General features: G+C 42.7%; 1 protein-coding gene across 1 annotated transcript in view; it reads right to left on the bottom strand.

Annotated features, from left to right (window-relative positions):
- Positions 1–6,439: 6,439 nt before the first annotated feature.
- Positions 6,440–14,479, bottom strand: part of PELI2 (pellino E3 ubiquitin protein ligase family member 2) — a 197,931-nt gene continuing 189,891 nt past the window's right edge. Inside the window, exon 6 of the mRNA XM_027065781.2 lies at positions 6,440–11,104. Within this exon, the coding sequence (XP_026921582.1) occupies positions 10,538–11,104 (567 nt within the window). The 3' untranslated portion in view covers positions 6,440–10,537. The remainder of the gene's footprint in view (positions 11,105–14,479) is intronic.

Raw genomic sequence — 14,479 nt, 5'->3', positions numbered from 1 at the left:
CAGGGTCCCCCTTAGGATCTCTTGTAGGGCTGGTTTAGTGGTGACAAATTCCTTCAGTTTTTGTTTGTTTGGGAAGACCTTTATCTCTCCTTCTATTCTAAATGACAGACTTGCTGGATAAAGGATTCTCGGCTGCATATTTTTTCTGTCTAGCACACTGAAAATCTCGTGCCAATTCTTTCTGGCCTGCCAAGTTTCAAAAGAGAGATCAGTCACGAGTCTTATAGGTCTCCCTTTATATGTGAGGGCACGTTTATCCCTTGCTGCTTTCAGAATTTTCTCTTTATCCTTGTATTTTGCCAGTTTCACTATGATATGTCGTGCAGAAGATCAATTCAAGTTACGTCTGAAGGGAGTTCTCTGTGCCTCTTGGATTTCAATGCCTTTTTCCTTCCCCAGTTCAGGGAAGTTCTCAGCTATCATTTCTTCAAGTACCCCTTCAGCACCTTTCCCTCTCTCTTCCTCCTCTGGTATACCAATTATGCGTATATTATTTCTTTTTAGTGTATCACTTAGTTCTCTAATTTTCCCCTCATACTCCTGGATTTTTTTTATCTCTTTTTCTCAGCTTCCTCTTTTTCCATAACTTTATCTTCTAGTTCACCTATTCTCTCCTCTGCCTCTTCAATCCGAGCCGTGGTGGTTTCCATTTTGTTTTGCATTTCGTTTAAAGCGTTTTTCAGCTCCTCGTGACTGTTCCTTAGTCCCTTGATCTCTGTAGCAAGAGATTCTCTGCTGTCCTCTATACTGTTTTCAAGCCCAGTGATTAATTTTATGACTATTATTCTAAATTCACTTTCTGTTATATTATTTAAATCCTTTTTGATCAGCTCATTAGCTGTTGTTATTTCCTGGAGATTCTTCTGAGGGGAATTCTTCCGCTTGGTCATTTTGGATAGTCCCTGGCGTGGTGAGGACCCGCAGGGCATTTCCTCTGTACTGTGGTGTATAACTGGAGTTGGTGGGCGGGGCCGCAGTCCGACCTGATGTCTGCCCCCAGCCCACCGCTGGGGCCACAGTCTGACTGGTGTGTGCCTTCTCTTCCCCTCTCCTAGGGGCGGGGTGGCGTGGCCTGTCTGGGCTACTTGCACACTGCCAGGCTTGTGATGCTGGGGATCTGGCATATTAGCTGGGGTGGGTAGGCAAGGTGCACAGGGGCAGGAGGGGCAGGCTTAGCTCGCTTCTCCTTAGGTGATCCACTTCAGGAGGGGCCCTGTGGCAGCGGGAGGGAGTCAGATCTGCTGCCGGAGGTTTGGCTCCGCAGAAGCACAGAGTTGGGTGTTTGCGCGGAGCGAGCAAGTTCCCTGGCAGGAACTGGTTCTCTTTGGGATTTTGGCTGGGGGATGGGCGGGGGAGATGGCGCTGGCAAGCGCCTTTGTTCCCCACCGAACTGAGCTCTGTCGTCCGGGGGCTCAGCAGCTGTCCCTCCCTTTGTCCTCCAGCCTTCCCGCTTTCCGAGCAGAGCTGTTAACTTATGACCTCCCAGACGCTAAGTCGCCCTTGCTGTTGGAACACAGTCCATCAGGCCCCTCCGCTTTTGCAAGCCAGACTCGGGGGCTCTGCTTGGCCGGCGAGCCGCCCCTCTGCCCCGGCTCCCTCCCGCCAGTCCGTGGAGCGCGCACCGCCTTGCCGCCCTTCCTACCCTCTTCCGTGGGCCTCCCGTCTGCGCTTGGCTCCGGCGACTCTGTTCTGCTAATCCTCTGGCGGTTTTCTGGGTTATTTAGGCAGGTGTAGGTGGAATCTAAGTGATCAGCAGGACGCGCGGTGAGCCCAGCGTCCTCCTATGCCACCATCTTCCGGAATCCCGATGGATCTTGTTTTCTTATCCATTCTGTTACCCTATGTCTTTTGATTGGAGCATTGAGTCCATTGACGTTTAGATTGAATACTGAAAGATATGAATTTATCGCCATTATGTTGCCTGTAGAATTGGAGTTTGTAGTGTTCTCTGGTCCTTTATATTCTTTGTTGCTTTTGGTCTTTTGGTCTTTTTTTTTTCCTCATCTTTTGTCTCCTCAAAGAGTCCCCCTTAAAATTTCTTGCAGGGCTGGTTTAGTAGTCACAAACTCCTTTAATTTTTGTTTTTCTGGGAAACTTTTTATTTCTACTTCTATTTTGAATGACAGCCTTGCTGGATAAAGAATTCTTGGCTGCATATTTTTTCCAATTCAGCACGTTGAATATATCCTGCCGCTCCTTTCTGACCTGCCGAGTTCCTGTGGATAGGTCTGCTGCAAACCTGATCTGTCTTCCCTTGTAGGTTAAGGACTGTTTTTCCCTTGCTGCTTTTATGATTCTTTCCTTGCCTGAGGATTTTGTGAATTTGACTATGATATGCTTTATTGATGGTTGGTTTTTGTTGAATCTAACAGGAGTCCTCTGTACTTCCTGGATTTTGATGTCTGTGTTTTTCCCCAATTTAGGAAAGTTTTCTGCTATAATTTGCTCACATAACCCTTCTACCCCTTTTTCTCTCTTCATCGTCTGGCACCCCTATGATTCTGATGTTATTCCTTTTTAATGAGTCACTGATTTCTCTAATTGTGCTCTTTTGCTTTAGTCTTCCTCCTTTTTTTCTGCACATTATTCTCCATAGGTTTGTCCTCTATATCACTGATATGCTGCTCTGCTTCATCCATCATTGCTGCCATGGCATCTATTCGAGATTGCAGCTCAGTTATAACTTTTTATTTCATCCTGACTAGCTTTGACTTCTATCTCTGCAGAAAGGGATTCTAATCTATTTCAACCATAGCTGGTAGTACTATCGTGACTCTAAATTCTGGTTCAGACATCTTGTTTGTATCTGTGTAGATTCATTTCTTCCTGTTCTTTCTAAAATTAAAGACAACACACACACACACACACACACACGCAAATCAAATAAAGGCTGCTAGATCCTAAGTGTGTTTGGATCCTAAGTCTGGTTGTTGAAAGGAACTTGATTAGAGAAAAAAGGGAAAGATAAGAAAAGAAAAAAAAGAAAAAAACATTTGAAAAGTTGGAAAGATGAATATAATGAAATAGAATGAAATGATGGAAGTAGAATTTGAAAAAAATTACAAAAATTACAAATATAGTGGAAAAATATTTTTAATAAAAATGGAAAATTTTTCTTTTTGTATTCAAGAATAAGAAAAAAATTGAATAGATGGACCAGTGAACAGACATATGATTTAAATTACATCAGGTTCCCCTAGAAGTCAAACTATGAAGCACTTTTTTAATCCATAAACTAAGCAGGCAGAGAGACTGTGGTGTTCCTGAAGAGTGAGGTTGGCACTGTTGGGCAGGGCTTAGTGTAACAGCTCCAACCTCCGCTGGATGGCGCTGCTTAGCTTACTGGGGTGGATTGTTGTGGCACCTGTAGGTGTGTATGCGCATGCACGGGAGGGGTGAAAATGGCATCATCCAGCTACCCAGTCTCTAGTATCAGAACTCTGTTCTCTCTGACCAGCAATTGTGCACCCCTGCCTTGTCTCCAGCTTCCATTCACTCCCTGCTTTTACACTGTCTGTGACCAAGCCATCAGGCTGCCAGGGGGTACCGCCTCCTAAGTTTTATCTCAAATGCAGTTGTGTTTCCCAACCCCTCACTCCTGAGTGACTGGGGCTTTGACCCATTCTGACCCTCTGGGGGAGGGTCTCACTGAGCAATGTCCGGGTGCCTGCCTGCCCCCAGGAATGTTCGGGAGACTCTGTTTCTGGCAATGCCCAGACACTGTGACTGGGTGCCAGCCCACCCCAGAAAAAGTTCACACAATTGTGTAGCAGCAGTATCTCAGGATTATGGAAAATTATAACACACATCTGGCATTAAGCTTCTCCCTTAACGTCCTTGTTCCAGCACCAGCGAATGTGGTTGTCTGGGGTCCACTGGGACCTTTGCTTGTGGGGTGGCCTCACAGGCTCTACCAAATGTCCTCCCAGAAGGTGAACCACCTCTCCCCTTGTGAGCCGAGCACCCCTCAGACCTTGCTCTTTGCTCCTTGCGGTTCACCCTTCCCACCTGGGAACCTCCAGGTATCGAGCTGCAGAGTTTGGCTCTGCCCTCAACCTGTTTATAGAGTCTTAATGGAATTTAAACACTTTTCTTTCTCCTTTTTGTTCAGTCCCTTATGTCCTCTTTTTCTCTCCAGCTGCTTTCGGGCGGGAGGGAGTGGATGCTTTCTTGTACTCCATCCTCTCTCCTCAAGCAAAAATAGTTCCTTGCCTTCTACAGCTTCTCTCTCCCCCAGTTCACGTCTCTATGCTATGTATGTACCTGCTGAGTTCTGTGGTTCAGGTTGAGCAGATTGTTGTTTAATCCTCAAATCACTTTTCTAGGTGTGGAGGATGGTTTAGTGTTGATCTTCAGGGATGAGAGATGCAAAAAAAACCCCAAAAAACCAAAAAGACTTCTATGCTGTTCTGCCATCTTGTCCTGGGAGCAAATTCACTTAAATACTTTTTAAAGTGGATTTTGAGGCCTCAGCATAATATTCCATTCTATTCTTTCAGAAATACCATTCTATTTTTTCATCCTAATTGCAAAAAATGGCAGTCAATCCTTAAGAATATAAAGTTCTCTAATAATCTTCTTAGTGGGTTTCTATGTTCTCTTTAGCTAATGGCAAGTGGAAGTATGATAGGAGCAAGCTGTGTTTTAAGACTTTGGAAAACATCTCAAGCTAGGCATTGGATGATCCTGAATTTCTTTATGTGAAGCACTAAGGTTATAGTGCTGTATTTAAATTTTAGGGTGCAATTTTTTTCCATGATCTAGCATCTCTGAACTTCGTCTTTTTAAAAAAATCAGTTTTGAGATAGAATTCAGACATTGAAAGTCACCCTCTCAAAGTATAAAATTTGTTTTTAGTATATACAGAGTTGTGCAACCATCACTGCTATATAAGTTTAGAACATTTTCATGTAATCATGAAAGTAATAGTCCCTCCTTAACTCTTCTCTCCTTTGTGTCTGTCCACTATTAATCTACTGTCTCTGTGAATTTGCCTATTTTCTGACCTACAATATGTGGCCTTGTGTGTCTGGTTTCTTTCACTTGGCATGTTTTCAAAGTTCATATTAGTACTTAATTTTTATAGCTAATATAGCTATAAACACTTTTGGGGTGTTTCTACTTATTGATTACTATAAATAAGGATGCTACATATTCACATACAAGTCTGTGTGTGAACATGTCTTCAGGTGTTGGGTACATATCTAAGGAGTCACCTGGCAATTGTATATTTTACCTTCTGAGGAACTGAATTGCCATACTGTTTGTTTTAAAGTGGCTGTATGTACTATTCTGCAATATCCCCAAAAGCGTATGAAGGTTTCAATTTTCCAACACATTGCCAACACTTGTTTTGGTTTAGCCATTATAGTATAAAGTGGTAGCTCATTATTTTAATTTGTGTTTCTCTGATGCTGGGAATCTTCTTATGCACTTATTGGTTATTTCTAGATCATCTTTGGTCAACAGATTAGACATTTTTCCATTTTTTACTGGGTTCTTTTTATTGATGAGTTCTTCACAATCTGGATACAACTCTTATGATTTTCAAGTTACTTTCTATTTTCTGGGTTTTTTTACTTGACAGTCCTTTGGTGTATAAAACATTTGAATTTGTTTCAATGTGGAATTTAAGAAACTAAAACATGAACATGGGAAAAATAAAACATTTTAAAGCCCAATTTATGGTGTTGTGTTTTTTTGGGGTCTTAAGAAATCACTGACTAATCCAAGGTCATAAAGTTTTACTGTTTTCTTCTAAGAATTCCATAGTTTTTTGGTATTGTGTGAGGTAGGGATCTAATGTCATCCTTTTGTATGTGGCTATCTAGTTATGCCAACTCTATTTGTTGAATACTTTTAGCACCCTTGTCAAATGGGATGTATCTACCTCACAATTGCAAGAGGTTATAGAAAAACAGCCAATTTTCTAATTCATGGAACTTAAATGTTCCAATATTTTAACTCCGGAAATAAAAGCCCATGTAAATGTGCATTTACTTTTGGGAAATGAAAAATCCATTTCCCTCAAAAATACTAAGACTCCTTAAATATCAGTGTGATGAGAAACTATCAAATACCATATCTTCTAATGAAAGACCTATTACTTTAAGGCTTGAATGTTTACCCATAATCTTTACATTATTAAAAGTAAATGAAGACGGTCACGAAAGTAGCAATATGACAATGAACATGAAGGAAATTAAATTCTCCTGGCAGTTAGACTTAAGTACTGATAGAATTTTTAAAGAAAAAGCATGGATTTTCAAAATCCAACTTAAGTAATGTATTGTGTGGAATATAATACAATAAGCTCAACTATATGGGATCAACTTGGAAGTTTGAGAAATGCAAAAATCAAGTCTACTTTTGTATCTTTGTAGCTGTCTGGGGTTCATCAGGACATTTGATACAGAGTCTGAAGACAACAACTCAAACATAATGAGATCCGTTTAATAACTTTTGAAGATTTTTCCTGTAAAATGGCTTGTATTTCCACAGGTTACAATAGTGAAGAAATAAACTTTTCAATTTGACATGAAATATAAAAGAACAGTTTTACAAATATATCCATAAAATTTAACTGCTTGTAACACTATACATGGTAAATAGGACCACCCCTTAACTTCTAGACTATTTAATACAGAGAAATGATCTGTCATCTCACCTAAAAAGAAATAATTTCCCTTTCATCAAGTTTACTTTTGTTTAGAAACGGTTAAGTAGGACTGGAAAAATATTTGCTTTTTCCTATCTTCCTCTAGGGCTTTTTCATGAAGGTGAAAACTTGAGAGGATATAAATTTTACTTAAAAAGAAATACTGAACCTTCTTTGTTTTACGAGTTTTGTAATGTTTACATTGTTAAAAAAAAAAAATCCTGGAGTTGTCTCCTTGGCCTTGGGGTCCTAAAGAAATGATAACAGAGCTGTGTTCTATTTTCAGCCCTGGAAGAGGAACGTCATCCCCTCAGCCCATGAAGGCTAAACTAGGGGGCTATAAGATCCCCTGCCAAGGGAACGGAGCTGGATCTGGCTTAAAATCAAGGTTGTGTGGTTTGCCTATCAGGAATTCCACTGTTGCAAGGCAAAACTGCCTGAAGCTCACTAGATCGTAGTCAGCATGAACAACGCTGAAATTGCACCTCCTTTCACATAAATCCAAAGCACAGAATAGCTTTTAAAAAGTTGATCAAAATCATAGAACTGCAGCTAACAATTCTTCAACCTAGGAGGAAATTCAGGAGAAAACACACTCCCTTTAAACTTTCAAAAGTGCCCAAATAACAATACTGAGCTCTCCCAAAAGGGGTTTGAGTTTCAGGTCAGCAAAAATGAAATAAAGCATGGAAGCTTGATGAAGAAGAGTTCTCGACTTTCCTGACATAGTATATGTAATAACTTAAGGTTTCCCTATTGACACTGGAAATAAATTCTAATACAATCATGCATATGCCAGGTCCTGGCATACTTCTGCATCCAGATTCATTAGTCTCCTTAATGGAGCCCATCATTTTTCCAATGGCTTTCTCCTTTCTTTAAACCCTAACCCTGAAATTCTATAACCAGTTACGTCACGTGGCTTCCCTGAGGCACAAAGGTACCAAACTCTATAATTAACTATTGAGGAATGATAAATATGCTCTCTATATAAAAAGATTCTAATTCTTTTGGGCCACAGTGGGGGGAAAAGAAAAACCCAGAAAGTTTAATACTTACTCTGCAGTGTGAACTGTAGCCCTTTTTGCAAAAAAAAAAAAAAAAAAAAAAAGAACCAAATAAGGGAAATGTTGAGTTGCAGCATGCATGACCTGACAGCACCAATTATTAAAAAAATTCGACTAGAAAAATATTCAGGGTTGTATCCCATCCATTTTTTTTTTTTTTTAAATAGTAAACTGACAACTGAAGAAATTTACTATGGGAATACATCACCGGGGCTTCACTTCTAGTGACCTATTCACAAAAGGCATTTTGATCAGGTCAAGATCAGGATAATTCCTAGGTGTACAGCTGGGGGAGCAGGGCTCGCTCCTCAAGCGGGCAAGCAAAAAAAAAAGTCATCTCTGTGAAGTTACTTTTTCTGAACTATATTACTCTACTTTGGCGAGCTAGACTTGTATGTTCTCACAAACTAAATTGCTCTCATGTCTGGAACAAACTCCTTAGTCCAAGTTATAAGCGAATCTTGCTGGAACTGGCCAAGCTGAACCTGGCTTCTTTTCCCAGACTTGCCACCTCTCTGCGGTTCCTTAGGCAGAAGGGGAGGGGATCTCACTGGGAAGTCAAAGGAGAAGGTGTGAAGAGAGAGTATGTTTCCTGTTAGCCCTTCCAAGAGCTTGGGATTTATTAGCCAAAATTTGACTTCTACTTAGGTATCTCCATTTACTAAAAGTCAAAAGGAACTTTTCACGTTGGAAGATCATCTGGGGGCATGTGTTACACGTAAAACTGCTAGACCCTGAACTGTTGTAGTCCTCGAAACGGAAGATTACAGCAGATTGTAACTTTCCGGAAATGTTTTTGATAGGAAAAATCCAGCCCTTCTAGATGCAAGGCCATTTACTTTATAAGATGCTTTTAGGGTATCCAGGCTCCTCAAACCACTTTCTAGCCAGAGAGCAAGAAAAGGGACTGTTGCCTCCTTTATCATTTTGTGGAGCCCAAAGAAGCACAAATTAAAGAGACTCTAAGAGAAAGTCAGTCATTGGAGTCTGAGGCTAAAGAAAAAGGTATGTGACACATGAATCTAGGCAATTCCAGCTGTCTGGAGATAGTTTATGACTTACCCTATCAGTAAGAGGACTGTTGTTGGATTTTTGCATCACTTAAAAATTACCAAAAATGTCTCCTCCCACACAATCACCTCCATTGAAAAGTAAAGCTTTTTTAAAACTGAGCAGCTGAACTTTTTAGATACTAGGTCAAATTACGCGGTAGCAATCAACAGTAATCCTTTTAAGGAAAAAGACATTCAAGATGTGTTAGAACAATTGAAAACAGGGCAACATATTTACCAGGAGGCAAAACATGGAAAGATGGTCAAGTGTAAATGCAGTCTATTAGAAGCCTATAAATTCTATACCTTTAGAAAGGTTAAAATGTAGCATGAATCTGCAATGGTCAATTTTAGAGGATGTTAGTATAAATAAATACTTGCTCTGTGCGGCAGGAATCTACTTCATGTCAGCCAGCTGTGGCAATCCGTCGCCTGTCCTCAAGAACCTTTACGTTCTGGTAGCAGGGATACCGTAGGTACTGAGGACAGAGAATGAGTATCTGAGAATTATTCAAAATGAAATGGAGCTAACAGAAGGGTTGGTGGTGCTCATGTGAAATTCTGATTTAATTATTCCTCAGTAAACACTCATTTGCTCTCTTGAAATCTGGAATTCCAAATTATCCCTGCAGATGTACTGCTTGGTGTTGTATATATCTAATGATCACATTTAAATTTGGTTTGATTTGCAAACATTTTCAAAACTTACAGGGCTCCATAAGCTGCAAGAGAAGGTGACAGATGGCAGTGAGGGAGTGAACAAAAGCCATTGAATCGTGGTGATACGTTGCTTTTAGGCTCTCAGAAGTTTGGCCTTTTTAAGGAAGGAAAAAAAAGAAACACCTTAGGAAACCCCAACAAGTGGTTTTAAAAAGTAAAATCTTATTTTTAATCACTCATAAATCTTGAGCAATTCAGTAAGCAAAGGAACTTGATGGTATAGTACCCAGGCCATGCTGACTGCTGCAATTAATAATCACCCTTAGTTAATGAATTTTTAAGAGTTGCTGCATTTTAATCAACCCAACGGTTGTGGCCAATCAGGGACAGACCATCTTAAACAGAAGCAACAAAAGGCAGACTAAAAAGTTACGGAAATGTCTTTGAAATGCCAAGGTATTTGATGACTGAGTAAAGTCATCGAATTCCACCCAACTAAAAACAAAAACACACGACAGTATATGAATATTCTTTTCCCAAAATAAGAAAAATCTGAAAACCCCGGATTTCAAAACTGCCACCTGTGCCTAACATCTCCCCACCACCACCGCCGCCGCCGCCGCCACCGCAGTGGGAGCTGGTCAGATTCTAGCCTGTATCAAGTACTCCCAGGCCCTGCATGTCTTTCCATTCACACCTACACCACGCAGCATGGAAGGTCGCCCATTTAGAGCCAACTTCTGAATAAATTTCTTCTACATTTGTAAAATAGGATTTTAAAGTCTCATCCAAGTTTACAAAGGAAAACATTGTTTGAAAACCCAAGGTTCAAATAAAAGCATGGCATTTTAAATCCAATTATGACAAAGATTATGGTTTCATCAAGCAGGCTTCAATGACGATGCCGCTTTTTTGAGCATGCAACACACCCGATGCCTTAAATTCCTGGCATGTCTCGTCGCCATGTCCCCCCCTCCCCCCCCCCAGCCTCAGCCCCCCCTCCCCTTAATAAACAGCATTATAAAAAGGTAAAATCTAGAGTTAGTGGCAAAATCTTCACAGTAACTTGTTAATAAAGTCGTAGATGGCTGTCAAGGGCATCAGTCAACTGGACCTTGGAAAATTAATTTGATGCAGTTCTGTTCCCCAACCAGCTGGGTAGCACAGAAAGGGCAGGCAGCGTGAAATGCGTGAGTTCCATGAGGCAACGGAATCTGAGACCAGTATTTCGCAGACTTTTCTGAGCACACGTGTCCACAAGGGGTGAAAGCATGAGTTGGTGGTCCTGCGTCTACATAAAACCCTGCCTCGCAGCCGAGCCAGAGAGGCACGTAGGGGCCCACAGTCCTGCACATGGGACACTCTCTCTCATTGGCCTCTGTGTCGCTCCGGTGGCCCCAGTTGTGGTACCCGTGCACGTGGCCGCAGCTGAGGTATGCCCAGGGCTGCTTCTCCTCCACCACCTCCTTCCTGTTGATGCTGGGGAAGGCCAAGGTGTTGAGCCCCACGGGACACTGCGGCCGGGCGGCATTAATCTCCTGCCGGAGCGCCTCGATGTGTTTCTGCGTTGGAGTATGGAAAAGGCCGTCTGCTGTTCTCCAGAGAAGGGTGGCCCCGCACAGGTCAATGAGGGAGCCGTCCTGCAGGACGTTGGTCTCACTCTCCACCTAGAACAAGTTTGAAAGACATGCCTTTTAAAAGCAAAATTCAGCAAATCATGCTAACGTTCTTTTGCTCTCAAGATAGAAATCATCTTTCAAGGAAACACAGGCAGGCAGCTTACCCCCTGCCTCCCTGAAGAACAAGACTGGGGGGTGGGGGGGGGGGTAACCCCTTCCTGGAGCTGGTTTCCTCACTGGAACACTGGATGGAACACGGATCTGCCATACTCACAAAGCCCTAAAGAGCACACATACACCCAGCTTTACATGTTCAATTACTGTACTGTGGTTATTTAATGAACATCACATATCTTATAGAGGAAAAGTGAAACTCTAAGTCAGTAACACTGTTCTTCCTTGATCTCACACAGGACAGGAGATGTCCTACCAGTCCATGCAGTATTGACTGTGAAGATTTGCTGTGACCAGAAGTGATCCAGAAGATGCTTGTGGGCCCTGCGATAATGACTGCAGTGGTCTGGACACTGCCTGGTCACCCTCAGCTTCATACAACATACTGCCTGTCCTGCATTGCTATGGTTTGGAGAAGTGTTCGCCATTAGCCTTCATTATAAAAAAAAAAAAAGGTTTAAATGTTTATTTTTGCGAGAGAGAATACAAGTGGGGAACGGGCAGAGAGGGAGGGGGCTCTGCACTGACAGCAGCGAACCCCATGCGGGGCTTGAACTCATGAACTGTGAGATCATAACGTGAGATGCTCAACTGACTGAGCCACCCAGGCGCCCCTAGGTTTTGCTTTTAAAATGGAATGCTAGGCACCTGACGAGAAGCGGCAGACACAGCGGGCGGGAGCCCAACCAGTGCCCTCCATGTGCCTGCTGTGCTCTGAGCCCCGTGGGTAATAAAGCTTCTCTCCCGTCCTGAAGACACGTCTTTAGTGGTGGGAGGCAGACACGCTACAGCCAGGAGCCAGCGAAGGTCAGTACAGCGCTGAAATCGTCGTGCGAGGCCACATCACACAGGCTAAGAGTGTGGCCTTTGCAGCGCACGGCCTTGGGCTGCACCTTGGCTCCGTCACGCACTAGCTCCAACCTGGGGCGGTGACTTCAGCAGCCTGTGCCTAGGTTGCCCCTTCCGTAAAACTGGACAAGGGGATCTTGAGGGTTGAAACAGACCAAGTTCTGAGAACTGGCATGCAGGAAGCACTGTGTACATGTTTGCTACTTTCGCTTTGATGACAGAAGGCCAGAAAGGCTTTTTGAAAAGGGTTTGCCTGGCGCGGAGATTTGAAAAAGTTGTCAGGACCCAGTGGGTGGGCTAGAAGACTCTCCAGAAAGAGGCATGCAAAGGCTCAGCAGCACGGGGCACGAGGGAGCAGCAGTTATTCCACAGGTGACCGAGCCCGGCTGGACGAGAGCCTCAGGCTGGCCTCCCGTGCCTGGAGGGCATCAACACAGAGTTTTAAGCGGCTATAAAAGAACAGATCTGCCTTTCCCAAAGGTCACTTCCAGAAGTGTGGAGGATGGGTTGGATGGGTTAAGAACACCGTGGGAGTTCTCTCCGGGCCGAGAGGATGGGTGCACCTCAACAAAGACAATCTATGGCAACAGCCCAGGCAGAGATACTGAACACTGAGGACTTAGCTCCTGGATTAAGAAAGACACGCTTCTGGATCTGGCTTTATTGTCTGCATGGGAGGAGGCTTTCCGGGCACAGGGAATCTAGGAGAAATGGCAGATTTGGGGGAAGGGACAGAAATTCAGTTATGGGTGTGCAGAAGCGGAGTGTCGTGTGGGTGTCTGCACGGTGATACACAGGAGGCTTGCATGACTGAAGAGCTGTTTTAGAGAAGCCGGTCTGGGACTTAACGGCATTGGGGTGAAGCTCCGGGAAGTGGACAAGACTGTCCAGGCAGGGTCTCAGGGAGGGCAGAGAGGCCCAGGGACAGAACCAGGGCCATCCCCAAGCAAGGCAGGGGCAAAGAACCGTGAGAAGGGCAGGCAGAGAAATTGTTTGTCATTCTCTGACTCAAAAGTCTTTGCTGGCTCTCCTCTGCCCTCAGGATCAAGCCCAAACTGAACACATATATTTATAAAAAACCTAGGAAAAAACCTAACCAAATAGTATGCTGAAAACTATACAAAACTTATGAAGGAAGTTGAGGAAGACACAAAGAAATAAAAAAACATTCCATGCTCATGGATTGGAAGAATTAATATTGTTAAAATGTCAATACTACCCAAAGCAATCTACACATTCAATGAAATCCCAGTCAGAATTGCACCAACATTCTTCTCAAAGCTAGAACAAAGCTAAGATTTGTATGGCACCACAAAAGACCCTGAATAGCCAAAGTTATGTTGAAAAAGAAAACCAAAGTGGAAGGCATCATGATCCTGGACTTTAGCCTCTACTACAAAGCTGTAATCACCAAGACAGTATGGTGTTGGCACAAGAACAGACACATAGACAAATGGAATAGAATAGAGAGCCCAGAATTGGACCCACAAATGTATGGCCATTTGACAAAGCAGGAAAACAATATCCAATGGAAAAAAGACAGTCTCTTTAGTAAATGGTACTGGGAGAACTGGACAGCAGTATGCAGAAGAATGAAACTGGACCACTTTCTCACACGATGCACAAAAATAAACTCAGAATGGACAAAAGACCTAAATGTGACACACAAGAGACCATCAAAACCCTAGAGGAGAAAATAGGCAATAATCTCTTTGACCTCAGCTGCAGCAATTTCTTGCTAGACATGTCTCCCAAGGCAAGTGAAACAAAAGCAAAAATGAACTACTGAGACCTCATCAAGACAAAAATCTTCTGCACTGCAAAGGAAACAATCAACAAAAGTAAAAAGCAACTGGCAGAATGGGAGAAGATATTTGCAAATGACATATTGGATAAAGGGTTAGCATCCAAAATCTATAAAGAACTTAACCAAACTCAACATCCGAAAAACAAATAATCCAGTGAAGAAATGGGCAGAAGACTGAATAGATACTTTTCCAAAGAAGACATCCAGATGGCCAACAGATGATGAGTGATGTTGAGCATCTTTTCATGTATCAGGGAAATACAAATCAAAATCACATTGAGATACCACCTCCCATCGCTCAGAGTGGCTAAAATTAACAACTCGGGACTACAGATGCTGGCGAGGGTGTGGAGAAACAGGAACCCTCTTGCACTGTTGGTGGAATACAAACTGGTGCAGCCGCTCTGGAAAACAGTGTGGAGGTTCCTCAAAACATTAAAAATAGATCTACCCTATGACCCAGCAAGCACTGCTAGGAATTTATCTAAAGATACAGGAGTGCTGATGCATAGGGGCACATGTACCCAATGTTTATAGTAGTGTTTTCAACAATAGCCAAATTATGGAAAGAGCCCAAATATCCATCAACTGAT

The sequence above is a fragment of the Acinonyx jubatus genome, chromosome B3 (genome assembly GCF_027475565.1).
Source record: "Acinonyx jubatus isolate Ajub_Pintada_27869175 chromosome B3, VMU_Ajub_asm_v1.0, whole genome shotgun sequence".
Classification (NCBI taxonomy): Eukaryota; Metazoa; Chordata; class Mammalia; order Carnivora; family Felidae; genus Acinonyx; species Acinonyx jubatus.
The sequence above is the reverse complement of the archived record's forward strand: the minus strand, read 5'-3'. Positions and strand labels throughout refer to the sequence as shown.